This window comes from Microcebus murinus, chromosome 13, assembly GCF_040939455.1.
Source record: "Microcebus murinus isolate Inina chromosome 13, M.murinus_Inina_mat1.0, whole genome shotgun sequence".
In the NCBI taxonomy this organism is placed as follows: Eukaryota; Metazoa; Chordata; class Mammalia; order Primates; family Cheirogaleidae; genus Microcebus; species Microcebus murinus.
In genome coordinates, this window is record NC_134116.1 from 82,418,923 (window position 1) to 82,431,793 (window position 12,871).

Sequence of the window (12,871 nt, forward strand, 5' to 3'; positions counted from 1 at the left end):
CCTGTGTCAGTAGCTCATTCCTTTTTACCGCGTGGTTTGAATGGGCCCCGGTTTGTTTAACCATTTATCCGCCACAGGGCATCGGGCTGTCCCGGTTTGGGGCCGTCACAAATAAGCTGCTACAGACCTTCCTGCACAGGTCTGTGTGTGGCTGTAGGCCGTCACTGCTCAGGGATAACAGCCCATGCATGCAGCCCCGGCGCCCACCCCGGAAAGAAAGCGGAACCTCCGGGCCGGCGCCCTGGCATGCTAAGTACACGGCGGCGGGCTGGGGGGTTTCTGGGGGCCTGGAAAGGCTGCACGTGCTGCAGGGCCCCCAGTGTCCTTGCCCTGTCACTCACTCCTGCAGGAGCTCCTCAGCTGCTTCTCCTGCGGCCACCACCATGTGCCCCGGACCGGGTGGCTCACACGCGAGAGGTTCCTCCCGGCTCTGCAGCCGGGGTTTGGGACAGGGTGCGGGCGCGGGAGGGCGCTGCCCTGGGCTCTCGCTGTCCTCCCGCGGGCGGTGGAGAGAGGGCCCGGGCTCCCTGGGGGCCTGTCGCGCCCGCCTCGCCAGCAAGGAAGACGCGGCAACCGGAGTTCTTCTGACAGCGCTTTAATGGGGATTGCTTTGCTGGTTACATGCGGAAGACGCCAAGGCGTTCTCGGTGGCTGCTTATAAAGGCAGTAAGTACACTGGGCATTGTCTGATTGGATAAGGCACTTGGAAGGGAGGAGACAAACTCTGCACATGCGCTGAGCACTTGTTTGTCAGACTAACAGCAGGGTTTGACCAGGAAGCAGGCGCCATCTTGGAATGGCGTTGCCACTGCGCCCCACATCTCCCCCTATTTTATTAATTAAATGAGAACTGAGCAACCGTTCAGCACCGTCCTTCGATAGTGCGATCAAGGATGCAGAGCCTCACTTACCCAACAACAACCACCTTACCTCGTGCAATGAGCAAAACTCTGAGGTGTGCAAAGGCTGGTTGTGGGACTGGGGACATGCCTTCTCTGGTGCAATGGGAGAAATCCCTCAGAGTGCAAAGGCCATGTCTGCCAAATGCCTGGGGGTAGGAGCGGGTGCAACCCAAACCTAGGCTAACCCTTAAGCATGGTCAACCACACCTGTGTAGACTGTCCCAGTTCAAGCGCAGCAAATGCCTGTGCCAATACCACATGGTCCCTCCGTCTCTGGGCCTGCAGCCTACAGATGCACCACAGTCCACCAACAGCCGCAACGATCAGCAAAACGGCCACGGCTGCAAGACCGGACCATTCCTTCAGATGATGGGTGGCTTGTTGAATCCATGCTGTCAGTCCTGTGGCAAGGCTCAGATCCACACGAGTGGAGTTCACGTGCACGATGGCCAGTCTCAGGTCTCTGAGTGAGGAATCAAACTGTGCAGACCAGTTGCCTGTTAGATGCCTAGACAGCTGTCTAGAAAGATTAGCGGCAAAGGTAAAGTTCTCATAGAGCACAGAAGTGACACAGAGGCCGGTCATTCTCCACTCACAACCCAGCTGCACAAACTGCCAAAGAGTGTCCACCTGGTCCTGTACTAAATCCACTCGCTGATTCAGAAGCATAATCCCACCCTTCACATGGGCATTCAGAGTGGCTTGAGTGTCGAGGGCTGTGGCTACTCCAGCAGATAGATTGTTGAGAGCCTGAGCAGTATGAATCGCAGCTGTGATCCCGAAATCTCTGCGAGATCTAAACAGAGTCATAGAGCTAGGAGCTTCAACAGGAACAGGAATGTATCAGTAGTCAAGCAGGCATCTCCTCTGTCTTCTGTCCTGTCCTTTCCTTTGTCATTTTTATTTTTGGTACCTTTACATTTCTTTCTCTCCCTTTTCTTCTTTCTCTCCCTTCTCTTCTTTCTCTCCCTTCTCTTCTTTCTCTCTCTTTTCTCCCTTTTCTTCTTTCTCTCCCTTTTCTCCTGGCGCTCTGGCTCTGGCTCCTGCCTTGGTCTTCTTTCTTGTCTGACTCTGAAGTACTGTCTTGATGGTCAAAGAGCACCTTTTGCCCTGCCTGTAACGAAAGCAGGGAACTCACGGGCTCTCAATAACAGTCTACCTTGGTCAGCAAAGGTCCGAATTCGGTTCCGTCCCACGCGTCAGTTCTGAACTCTCCTCTATCGAGGTCGTCTTCCGCTGGTGCCTTAAAGTTGTTTCGGCTCCCGGGTTTCGGCACCACTTGTGCCTCAAAGTTGTTTCGGTTCCCGGGTTTCGGCACCACTTGTCGCGCCCGCCTCGCCAGCAAGGAAGACGCGGCAACCGGAGTTCTTCTGACAGCGCTTTAATGGGGATTGCTTTGCTGGTTACATGCGGAAGACGCCAAGGCGTTCTCGGCGGCTGCTTATAAAGGCAGTAAGTACACTGGGCATTGTCTGATTGGATAAGGCACTTGGAAGGGAGGAGACAAACTCTGCACATGCGCTGAGCACTTGTTTGTCAGACTAACAGCAGGGTTTGACCAGGAAGCGGGCGCCATCTTGGAATGGCGTTGCCACCGTGCCCCACAGGGGCCCACTGCTAAGGGCACTGACCCCGTCCTGAAGCTGCCACCTGTACGACCTAATGGTCTCCCTCCCCAGAGCCCCACCTCCTGCCGCCACCGATTGGGGGTGAGGGTCTCAACACACGGATTTTTCAGGGGGGACGGAACATGCAGTCCGTTGCGGGAGGAGGGGCTCGCCTGCTGCGAGCACAGGACACACGTAGGGTGTGACCAGCTCCCCGTGTGTTGGGGCCGCCTCCCCACCGCGGGGAACTGAGGGGAGCAGACGTCAGAGCGCGGCCGCCACAGCCGCGAGCCCGCTGCTCTCGCAAGCTCTGCTGAGGCGCCCGCGGCCGGCACGGGCTGCGGCAGTCCTCACCGTCCTCGCGCGTGGGCGAAACGCAGGGCTCCGTGCAGAACGTTCTCCTTACGCCCATCATTCCAACAACTGGCTTTGTTCAAGGCAGTTTGACACGTGACACCCTCCCCGGCCCCCAGAGAAGTACAATAATGAGAGAATGGTTAAATAAACGACCGGGCGCGGTGGCACACGCCTGTAAGCCTAGCACTCTGGGAGGCCGAGGCGGGCAGATGGCTCAGGAGTAAGAAAAAGCGAGAGCCCATCTCTACTAAAAAAAAAAAAAAAAAAGGAAGAAATTAATTGGCCAACTAAAAATACATAGAAAAAAATTAGCCGGGCATGGTGGCGCATGCCTGCAGTCCAGCTACTCGGGAGGCTGAGGCAGGAGGATCGCTAGAGCCCAGGAGTTTGAGGTTGCTGTGAGCTAGGCTGACGCCACGGCACTCATGCTAGCCGGGAGGACAGTGACTCTGTCTCAAAAAAATAATTAAAAATAAATAAATAAAGGAGCACCCACAGGAGAAAGCACTCGTTGAACACAATGGAGCACAGGAAATGTTTATTAGGTTTTCTGGAATAAAAATCCCTTTGGCAGCTTCACGGAATGAACACGTGTCTGGGCAAAGCGCACGGGGGCGCGCGGCCCCACTGCGTCCCTGCGGAGAGCGGCTGCCGGTCGGGCCTGGAGCGTCAGAGCACCCGCCGCTAGGGCGAGCAGCAGGTCACAGACCAGGCTAAGGTTTGCTCGCCATGGCAACGCTGTCCTTCCAATGAGTAGGACAGGGGCACCAAGACGGGAACTTCTTGACAAGGGCGAAGAAACCCCGAACCTCAGCACAAGCGCCGACTCCTGGTCCCGTACGCTTCGGGCTCTCGGAGACCCTGGCTCCTGCCACGGCGTGGGGACGGCGAGGCAGCGGCCGGCGGCGCGCGGGCTCCCGTGGGGTGTGCACGGCCTCCAGCAGGGCCGAGCCTGGGCTCCTGGGGGCGACCACCGAGGCCAGGACGGAGGCTTTGCAAGCACAAAACCAGCCAGAAGAGGCTTCAGAGACGCAGCGGCGGTCTGAGGGGCATTTCTGAGCCCTACACTGACCTCCGGCCCCACGACCTGCCTGATCCCAGTCTCTGCAGGGGCAGTTTCCGGAAGGGCCTCTACTCAGGATCCTTCCCCAAGACCGACTGCTGTCCCCCAGCTCTCCTGGCGTGACCGCGCCCAGAGTGGTGCCGGGCTCTTGCCCGTCCCCGTCCCCCGAGGCCGCCCCAGCACGCTCACGGAGGCGGGGACAGGAGACTCCTGGGCCCGCCAGGCCCTGGCCTGAGACCGCGAGGGCCACCAGCCCGGGCCGCGGGGCCGGCAGAGCTCCTGGAACCAGAAGCCAGAGCCGCTGAGGCCACAGGGCCCGGGGCTTCGGTTGGTGCCAGGTGGCACCTGGCGGCTTGTGGGGGACCCAGCCCCCCGGAGCGCGGGCATGCGGGTTCTCACGCATGTTCACAAAGGCACCGCGGGTTCCCCGCGTGGCTCAAAGGTCGCGCTCCCCCCTCCCACGCCCGCCAAGTGCCCAGAACAGCCGGAAGCCAGGAGGGGCGAGAGCGACGAAGGGGCCACCCCGGGGTCCCGGTCACAGGGGAGCCAGGGCGTCCCCGGGCCCCGCCTTGGGCCGGCAGATGGTCATGGGGATTGGGCTGCTGGACAGGGGCGAGAAGAGGGGCCGAAGCGCCCCCGAGAAGGGGGTCTCGGGGAAGACGAAGAGCAGCGACCCATCCGTGGCGCTGTAGAAGGACAGGTGTCCCGCCTCGTAGTCCAGGAAGACGCCCACGCGCCTGGGGGGCTCGCGCAGCGGCGCAAAGGCCCGCTCGGGGCAGTTGTAGTAGCTGCCCAGGAAGACCAGGATCCAGAAGCCGTTGCTGGCCGACAGCTCGCCCTGCTCCTTCCTGTTGGCGTCCTCCCTGCACACGCCCAGGGCCCAGCTGCTGCGGTCCCCCACCTCCACCTCCCAGTAGTGGCGGCCCGAGCTGAAGCGCTCCTGGCCCAGCACGCAGGGGCCGGGGTCGAAGCGCTCAGGGCTGTCGGGCAGGGCCTGGCGCAGGTCGCCCCGCTGCACGCTGCGCCGGTCCTCCGACAGCACCAGCTCGGGGTTGGCGGTGTCCGGGTCCAGGGTCACGTCCCCTGCGGACAGAGGCCAAGACAGGTCACCCAGGCACGGCGGCCGCCCGCCTGAGAGGCTGCATGCGAGGCTCCTCCACCCCCACTGTCCCCACACGGACTTCTCCCCCCGCCTGGGCCCCCAAACATCACCTAACCACTTCTAGCTACAATTCAGAACCTTCTAGAAATCGGTCCACGTGTGACCGTTGAGTGACAGGAGGAAATCCTGGTTTTGTTTTCTACTTCCTTCCGACCCCAAATGAAGTCCGAGTGCTGGACCGACTTTCTCACTGGGCTTCCCTGGGCCCCGTCGGCCCCTGGGCGGCACGGAGACCCGGTCTCGGGAGTGGGAAGGGGTGGCTGGGGCAGCCCGCCCACTACGGGACCCCTGATCTGTCCCCTCTGGGGCCGCGTGCGGGTCCTACGCACACCTGAGACCTGTCGGCAAGAGCCCGGACGACTGGGGCAGTGACAAGCACGTTTGGCTTCTGTCCTGGCCCTGGTATAGAGCTCCCCAAACCCGAGGACTCTCGAGTCTTCCCTACTGCGGTGACTCAGCCGGGGACCCCAGACATCTTCGGGAAGGGCTGGGCACAGGAAGGCGGGCCTCGTGCTCGAGACTCTGCCCGTCACCAACGACCGAGGACGCGACCAACCCACCCAGGTGACGGAGCCTCCGCGAGAACGTGGCCAGGGCGGGCTCGGGGACGCCGGGCGGTGCCCACGCCGGAGATCCTGCTCCTCCCAACTCTCGGACCTGCGAGCCTCCCACTCGGCCGTTCCTGAGCTCTAGCCTTTATTTATTCTTCATTCTACTTTTTTTGGAGACAGGATCTCACTGTCACCTAAGCCGCCGTGCAGCCTCGAACTCCTGGGTCTACCCATCGCCCCGCCTCAGCCTCCCCGAGTGCCAGGACCACGGTGCCGTCGCCATGCCCAGCCCTGACGTGCGTCCTTCGCGACAAACCGGTCACGCTGAGCTGAGTGGCTTCCTGGGCTCGGGGTGCCGTCCCGGCAATGACCGGCCTGAGGAGGGGCCCTCGGGGACTCCCGGTTCGGTTCGTAGCCGGCTGGGCAGGAGCACAGCGGCCCTGGAGGTTGCGAATGGCATCTGAAGCAGGGTCAGCCTCGCAGGCCTGACCCTCAACCGTGGGGTCCGCGCCGACAATGGGCAGCAGGTGTCGCGGCTGGGCTGAGGCTGGGCGAGGCGCACCCGTGACCCCGGTACTTCGCGGGGCTGAGGTGGGAGGACGGCCCGAGCCCAGAAGCTCGAGGCTGCCCTGGGCTGTGACTATGCCCTGCACCCCACCCTGGGCGACAGAGCGAAGCTGGCCCCCCGCAAGAAAGAACCGAACCGAATCACTGGACCCCCAACTGGTGTCGGAAGTACGAGCAGAGGATGTTTCCCCACAGACCCGGTGCCCGGCACTCGGAGTCTGGAGCCAGGGGACGCGGGGCTCAGGCCGCTGGCTGCCTGGGCGGGTCCCCTCCTGCGTCGGCGTCTGCACCCACCTCGAAACCTCCGCAGCGTCTCCACCAGCCCCGGGACTCTGCACACGGTCCGCAGCTCCATGGGCACCACCTCCGGCGGCTGCAGCTTCACGTCCTGGATCCTGGAGGGGACGGCACCGGGGTGTCGGCCCTGCAGCCCGCTGGGGGCCCCCACCCCCGCCCCGCCCACCTGCCCCGGGGCGTTACCTGCACAGGGCGTCCTTGATGTCCTGGGGGGAGGAGAGGGAAACACCAGCCTCAGTCTCACCCAGGCCTGGGGACACACCCGCCCCTCCCCCGCGCACTGAGCCCCAGGTGGCGGACGGCAGCATCTGGGGTTCAGGCCACCTGGTGGGGGCCCTCTGTACAGACCCGCTAACTTCGTTCTCCCCCTTTGATCTTCCTCGTCCCTTAGGACACTCTTCCGCGCAGCAGGGACCCAGCGACCTGCGCCGGCCACCCAACGGCCCCACGCCCGCCTGTTCTGACCGCTCCGCACCAGCTGCGGGACGCCGGGCACGCCTGGACTGGGCCCGCAGGCAGACACAGCAAGGAAGGTGGCACGTGGGGGGGGCAACGGGGCACTCAAGGCCTCAAAAATCCCCACCCAACACGGGGGCTCTCGGCAGGGCTGTGAAGCCCGGGAGAATTCACTGGCAGGCGGGGAGACGTGCAAAGGGGCTGGGGCGCGTGGGGCCCAGCGCGAGCAGGGCAGGTGGAGCTGCCAGCTCGACAGAGGCGCAGGCGGGAGCCTGAGGTCACCACCCACCCCCTGCGACGTCTCAGCGGAGACCCCAAATCGCGTCTTCATGCAGACCCTGCAGGGGGGCCCCCATTTCTGCGTCAACGGTCCCTCCTTCTAAACCCTTCCCGGCTTTTCCGACATCACTCCCTCTCCACCCTCCTCCCTCCACCAGGTTCCTTCCCGTTTCCCGGGCTCGGAACCGGTTGGGGCTCGGCCGAACCCCAAGGGTAAAGCAGCGGCCAGGAGCCTGTCCCCGTCCCCGCCGTGTCTGCTGGGCGCTGGAGCCGGTGGGCGCGTCACCTCCTGCGGGAAGCCCTCCGGCCCTCCACCCCCCACCAGGGGCCGTATTCGGTCACGTGTGGCCTCCCCCGCACGGGAGCCGGAGCCGCCAGGGGACCCCTGCCCGCACACCCCAGTCCGTGTCTGTGCCGCGCGGGAGAGGACCGGTCCTCAGCGTGGGCGGGCCGAAGACACCGCGGACCCCACGGAAGGGTGACAGGCGCCCCCAGGGCTGCCGGCTCCAGACCCGCAGCCACACCGGCCAGCGCCGGAGAGCCGCCCGCCCGGGCCACGGAGGGACGGCCGCCAACTCGGCACCTCGCAGGCCAGAGCGGCCCTCGGCCCCGGCGACCCCGCCGCCTCTGCGCCCCGCGCCGCTCACCTGCAGCAGCCCCAGCGCCGGCAGCTGGCAGCGGCCCTCCAGCTCGGCGATGAGCTCGGCCAGGCGCGCGCTCTGCTGGCCCAGCCGCGCGGCGCCCTCGCGCAGCCGGGGCAGCACCCCCAGCTCCTCCGCCTCCAGCAGGCCCAGCAGCCGCCGCTCCTCCTCACCCAGCAGCCGCCGCAGCCGCTCGAACTCGCCCAGCACGTTCTGCCGCTGGCTCTCCACCATCTTCTGCGGGGCCGCGGGGACAGCTGAGGCCGGCCCGGCCCGGACACCCAGGCCCAGACCACCCGGGGCCGCCACCCGGGCATGCCGGGACCCTGGGGCCGCGGGGACAGCTGAGGCCGGCCCGGCCCAGACCCGCCCGGACACCCAGGCCCAGACCACCTGGGGCCGCCACCCGGGCATGCCAGGACCCCCCACACCCCCCCGCCCCGTGTCCTGGATGCCGCTGCCAGGCCTCCCGCGGGGAGGACCTGCCCCTCTGGCATCCGCCCGCGCCTGCACGCGGCCGGACCGCCAGCCTGGTTCCCAGGGAGCCGGCGCGAGTGTGGACCGCGGCGTCCCGCCCGCCCGCCCTCCCGGCACCTGCCTGCCACAAGGCGCAGGTCTCGTCGGCCTGGGCTTGGAACAGCAGCGCGTCTTCCATCTGCTTCCGAAGGTGCTCCAGCGACTTCTCCAGCTTGGCCTGGGGGCCGGGCAGAGACCAGACAGCCGTGCGTGAGCCCTGCCCGGCGCCGGGACTCGGGCGGACACTGCGCCCGGCACAGAAGCCCGTCCTGTGCGCTTGGCCTCCTGCCCCAAGTCCCCCACGGAGATGGCTGTCTGGGGAACAAGGGGACGCGGCGCCCTGGCCGCGGCCCGCACCCGCTCTCACGGCCACGCCGACCCCGCCCGCCCGCCCGTGCAAGGCCACCACGGGGGCTTCCGGCCGCCACCTGCCAGCCAGGCTCCCGCCAGAGGAGGCAGTGGGACGTGGTGACCACCCCCCAAGCCGCAGGAGCTCTGTCTCCCGGGCCGAGCCAGTGCCATGACCTGAATGTCTGTGTCCCCAACCCCACAGGTTGAAATCCTGCCCCCCAAGGTGACGGAGGGAGGGCCCTTTGGGAGGTGACCAGGCCGTGAGGGTGGAGCCACCACACACAGGATAACTAGCCTTATGAAAGGGACCCGGAGACCCTCGCCCCTCCCGCCATGTGGGGACACGGCAAGAAGGCGCCGCCCACGAACCCGGCATGACGCCCCCCCGGGACAGGCCGCGGGCAGGAAACCTCTGCGGCTTCTGAGAAGCCCAGACCACAGTACTCTGTCATGGCAAAGACGTCACCCGGCGTCACCCGTGTCTCCTCCCAGCCCGCAGAGCCTGGCGTGACCCCAGTTTCAACTCCACGGGGCCGAGCCTCAGGTGGGCACCGTCCCACTCCGCCTTCTCAGCCCTGAACTCGCACCGATGGCTTCTCACGTCTCGGGGACCAGGGACACGGCGGGAGCCCTGCGGACGGGCGGACGCCACGGCGCGTGCCTGGGCTGCTCTCCTGCGAGGCCTGACCGGGCCGCCCCGCCCACCAGCCCCGCGCCCTGCTGGCCACACCTCGGTTCCCCCGGCCACCCGTGTTCCAGATGAACCGAGGCGCTGGAGTCCCACAGTCTGCCCGGTGGCAGGGCCAGGGTGCCAACCCGGCCGTCGGCGCCAGGGTGTCCCCGTGGCTCAGCACCTGGCCCCGAGATGGAGGCAGACTGGCCGGCACACGCCGGCGCTGAGGCTGTGTCTAGCTCCCTCAGTGTCCCCGCCCGGGCTCAGCTCTCCTGGGGGCTACAGCGGGACCCCCAGACCGGGGTCCCCGCCCCCAGGCCTCCTCTGGGAGACCCAAGCCCGGCCCCTTGTTGCCCCACGCGAAACTCCCTCGGCCCAGACCGGACCTCTCAACTTTTCCCCCAGTGCCTTGTTCTCCCTGCTGCGTTTCCCATTTTCGGCGCTGAAGCCAACACACGGCGTCCTGCAGGCCACAAGCACCGAGCACGGCCTGACTTCCGGTTCCACGCGCCGTATCTGCGGGCAGAGTGGAAATCTTCCTGCCCTAGGCGGGCCCCGAGCAGGCCCGGGTCCTTCCCTGCCCCCCACGGCCGCGCCCTGTCCCTGGTGCCACCCGACACACGCCAGACAGAACTGAGGGCTGTCTCCTCTTTTCCTTTCACCGGGCCGCACTGGGACTTCCCTGTTCGCCGCCGGGGTAACTCGGCCTGGGTCTGGTTCAGCCCTGACTGGTCAGAACTCAGTTTTCTAGACTCACTGGGGGCGGGCACAGCATTTTTCAGGGGCATCCCCAACACTAAACTAACCTTAAACAGGCCCCGACACAGTGAAGGTGGACAAGACACGCCACCCCAGCACACGCCACTTTAGCATAGGGGGCATTTTGAGCAAGATAGAAGAGTTTTGTCCTGCTGCTGTCGGCCTAGAAGCAGGGCACTAATGCCCACTGAAAAGGTGCGGCCCAGAGACGAATCTGCCTAAACGGACCTTACGAAAATAATCCTTAGCTCCTCTCAGTTCCCCTCGGACATTTCTAGTTACGTTCCCAGAGTTTACTGTCCTTAGTAGCTCAGACTCCCTCTCCTACGAATAGTCGCTTCTCCGCAATTTATGGGCCTTTGTTAAAGGTCCATATATGTTTTGTTTACATGCTTTGTTAAAGGTCCATATATGAGCTGCAGACTGCAAAGTCTGAGGCTTTGTTTGGATTTTTTTTCTCTTCCTTCCTGTGAAATTCTGGTTCATGTTAAATTAAAAATACTAATAAAACTATGCTTTCTTCCCCGTTACTTTGTCCTTTGCCAGTTTAATTTGCAGCCCCCAGCCGCTGAACAGGGTAGAGAAAGTCTTTTTCCTTCCTTTGCAATAGAAATGATATATATATATATATTTTTGAGACAGAGTCTCACTCTGTTGCCGTGGCATCAGCCTAGCTCACAGCAACCTCAAACTCCTGGGCTCAAGCAATCCTCCTGCCTCAGCCTCCCTAGTAGCTGGGACTACAGGCATGCGCCACCATGCCCGGCTCATTTTTTCTACATATATTATTAGTTGGCCAATTAATTTCTTTCTATTTTTAGTAGAAATGGGGTCTTGCTCTTGCTCAGGCTGGTCTGGAACTCCTGACCTTGAGCGATCCTCCCGCCTCGGCCTCCCAGAGTGCTAGGATTACAGGCGTGAGCCACCACGCCCGGCCTAATAGAAAGGATTAAGTGCTAGCCCGTGAGACTTTTACCAGGTTGGCTCTGGAGAGCTACTGGCACTTTCTGCACCAACAGGGGTGAGTGGTGCCGGGCGTATAAACCTGCCGGGCCGACGTGTCTGAGGTGTGGATGTCCCTGCATGGACGAAGTGAGAAGAAAAACCGCAAGAACCTGTGTCTGCACTAGCCCACTGATGTGGCTCTAAACCTCCTTCCCACTAAAATCCAAAAGTGCGGGCGTGTTCCAATGTACCCTGGCGTCCCAGAAGTTTGCTGTGCGGCAGGGGCGGACTGCGCACTGACTCTACCACCCCCTTAACTGCGATCTGCTGCACTTCTTCGCTGACACACACAACTGGCCACGCCGCAGAACGCATGCAGCCGTGGGAATAGCTCGGAAGATGCTGCCGGTCTGTCTCCTCAAGGGCAAACAGGCCGCAGGTCGGTGAGGAAAGGCAAGGGCAGGAAGGTGCCGTGCACCCTCAGCACGGGGTTTTCCGGGACTTTCAGGCTGAAGACATGGGGAGCGAAGATGGGTTAAACCTCGCTGTCCCAGTCCAAAGAAGCAGCCCCCAATGCCCCATCCAGAAATCCTTGCAGCCTGGAGGTGGACCAGGGAGGCGGTGGATGGGTCCCTCCCAGCCTGGGAGTAGCCCAGGACTAAGTACTGGCTCCCCTGCAGGTCTGGTCCTGCCCACATCCCTCCCTGGCTCAGACCAGTCACCTCTGAGACCCTGTCCCACGCGCGGTCCTGGGATCCTGGCTCCTTCCCGGCCACTGGAAGGCCACACCTGCCCGGTGCCCACCCCAGACGGCCTTCCGCCCCTCACCTCTCTGCCTTCGCCCGTGCCAGGCAGCCCGCTCACCCCCCGCGCCCCTAGCCCCAGCCCGCAGCAGGGCCAGGCTGCGCCCGGCTCCCCTCCGCGGCCTGCCCGGGCCCCCTGCGGCGCGCACCTTGAGGTCGGCGGCCGCGTCCTGCAGCGGGCGCACGCGGTGCGCCCAGTGCTCGCCCGAGCGCTCGCAGGCGGCGCACAGCAGGCGCAGCTCGTCGCCGCAGAAGGCGGCCAGCGGCTCGCGGTGCGCGGCGCACACGCCCTGCGGGACGGGCGACGGCGGGTGCAGGCGCCGCGCCATCTCGGCCATCTTGGCGAGCGGCCGGTTGGGCCGCAGGTTCCTCTGCGGGGACAGCTCGCGGCACTCGGGGCAGGCGTACGGGCCCTCGGGCTGGCCCCAGCAGCGCCGGATGCACTCGCGGCAGAAGTTGTGGCCGCAGTCGGTCATCACCGGGTCGGTGAAGTAGTCGAGGCAGATGGCGCAGGTGGCCTCCTCCTGGAGGTTGGTGGACAGGTCGGGCGCGGCCATGGCGCGGGCGGGCGGCGGGCGCGCTGCGGGGCCGACGGCCGCACCGGGCTCCGGGGCGCGGGGCTGCCGGGCGCCGGCAGGAAGCGGAGCCTAGGCGGAAGCAGGAAGTGACTTTTTTTTTGGAACAACCCGCTTTTGCCTCCGATTGGCCACGACGCGTCACGCGACCCGAGGACGCGACAGAAGGCGACCCGGCGTCCCGCCGTGGCCCGCGCGCCGGTGGCCCGGGTGGCGCGGGCGGCCTCTCGGGGCCGGGTGGGCGGGCGCGCGCCCGGGGCGGGGTCCTCGCGTGGCCCGCGCGCCCTCCGGCGGGCCGGCGTCGCCGCGGTGGGAGTGCGGGGACCCGGGACCGGGCCGGGGCGCCCCGCGGGACCCGCTCCCCGTG

The 12,871-nt window shown here is 64.7% G+C and overlaps 2 protein-coding genes across 2 annotated transcripts in view; one reads left to right on the plus strand and one right to left on the minus strand.

Moving 5' to 3' along the window:
- LOC109731350 (obscurin-like) overlaps positions 1 to 3,554 on the plus strand; it is a 21,378-nt gene extending 17,824 nt beyond the window's left edge. The window contains exons 33-35 of the mRNA XM_076009397.1: positions 78 to 302; positions 2,510 to 2,611; positions 3,441 to 3,554. Of these exons, the coding sequence (XP_075865512.1) occupies positions 78 to 302; positions 2,510 to 2,611; positions 3,441 to 3,554 (441 nt within the window). The remainder of the gene's footprint in view (positions 1 to 77; positions 303 to 2,509; positions 2,612 to 3,440) is intronic.
- Positions 3,390 to 12,589, minus strand: TRIM11 (tripartite motif containing 11). The gene is made up of 6 exons (XM_012778570.3): positions 12,079 to 12,589; positions 8,481 to 8,576; positions 7,889 to 8,119; positions 6,690 to 6,712; positions 6,504 to 6,604; positions 3,390 to 5,012 (listed from the first exon to the last, which is right to left on the minus strand). Exons 1-6 carry the CDS (start codon positions 12,484 to 12,486, stop codon positions 4,465 to 4,467), a joined length of 1,407 nt encoding a protein of 468 aa, XP_012634024.1. The 5' UTR covers positions 12,487 to 12,589; the 3' UTR covers positions 3,390 to 4,464.
- Between the last annotated feature and the right edge of the window lie 282 nt (positions 12,590 to 12,871).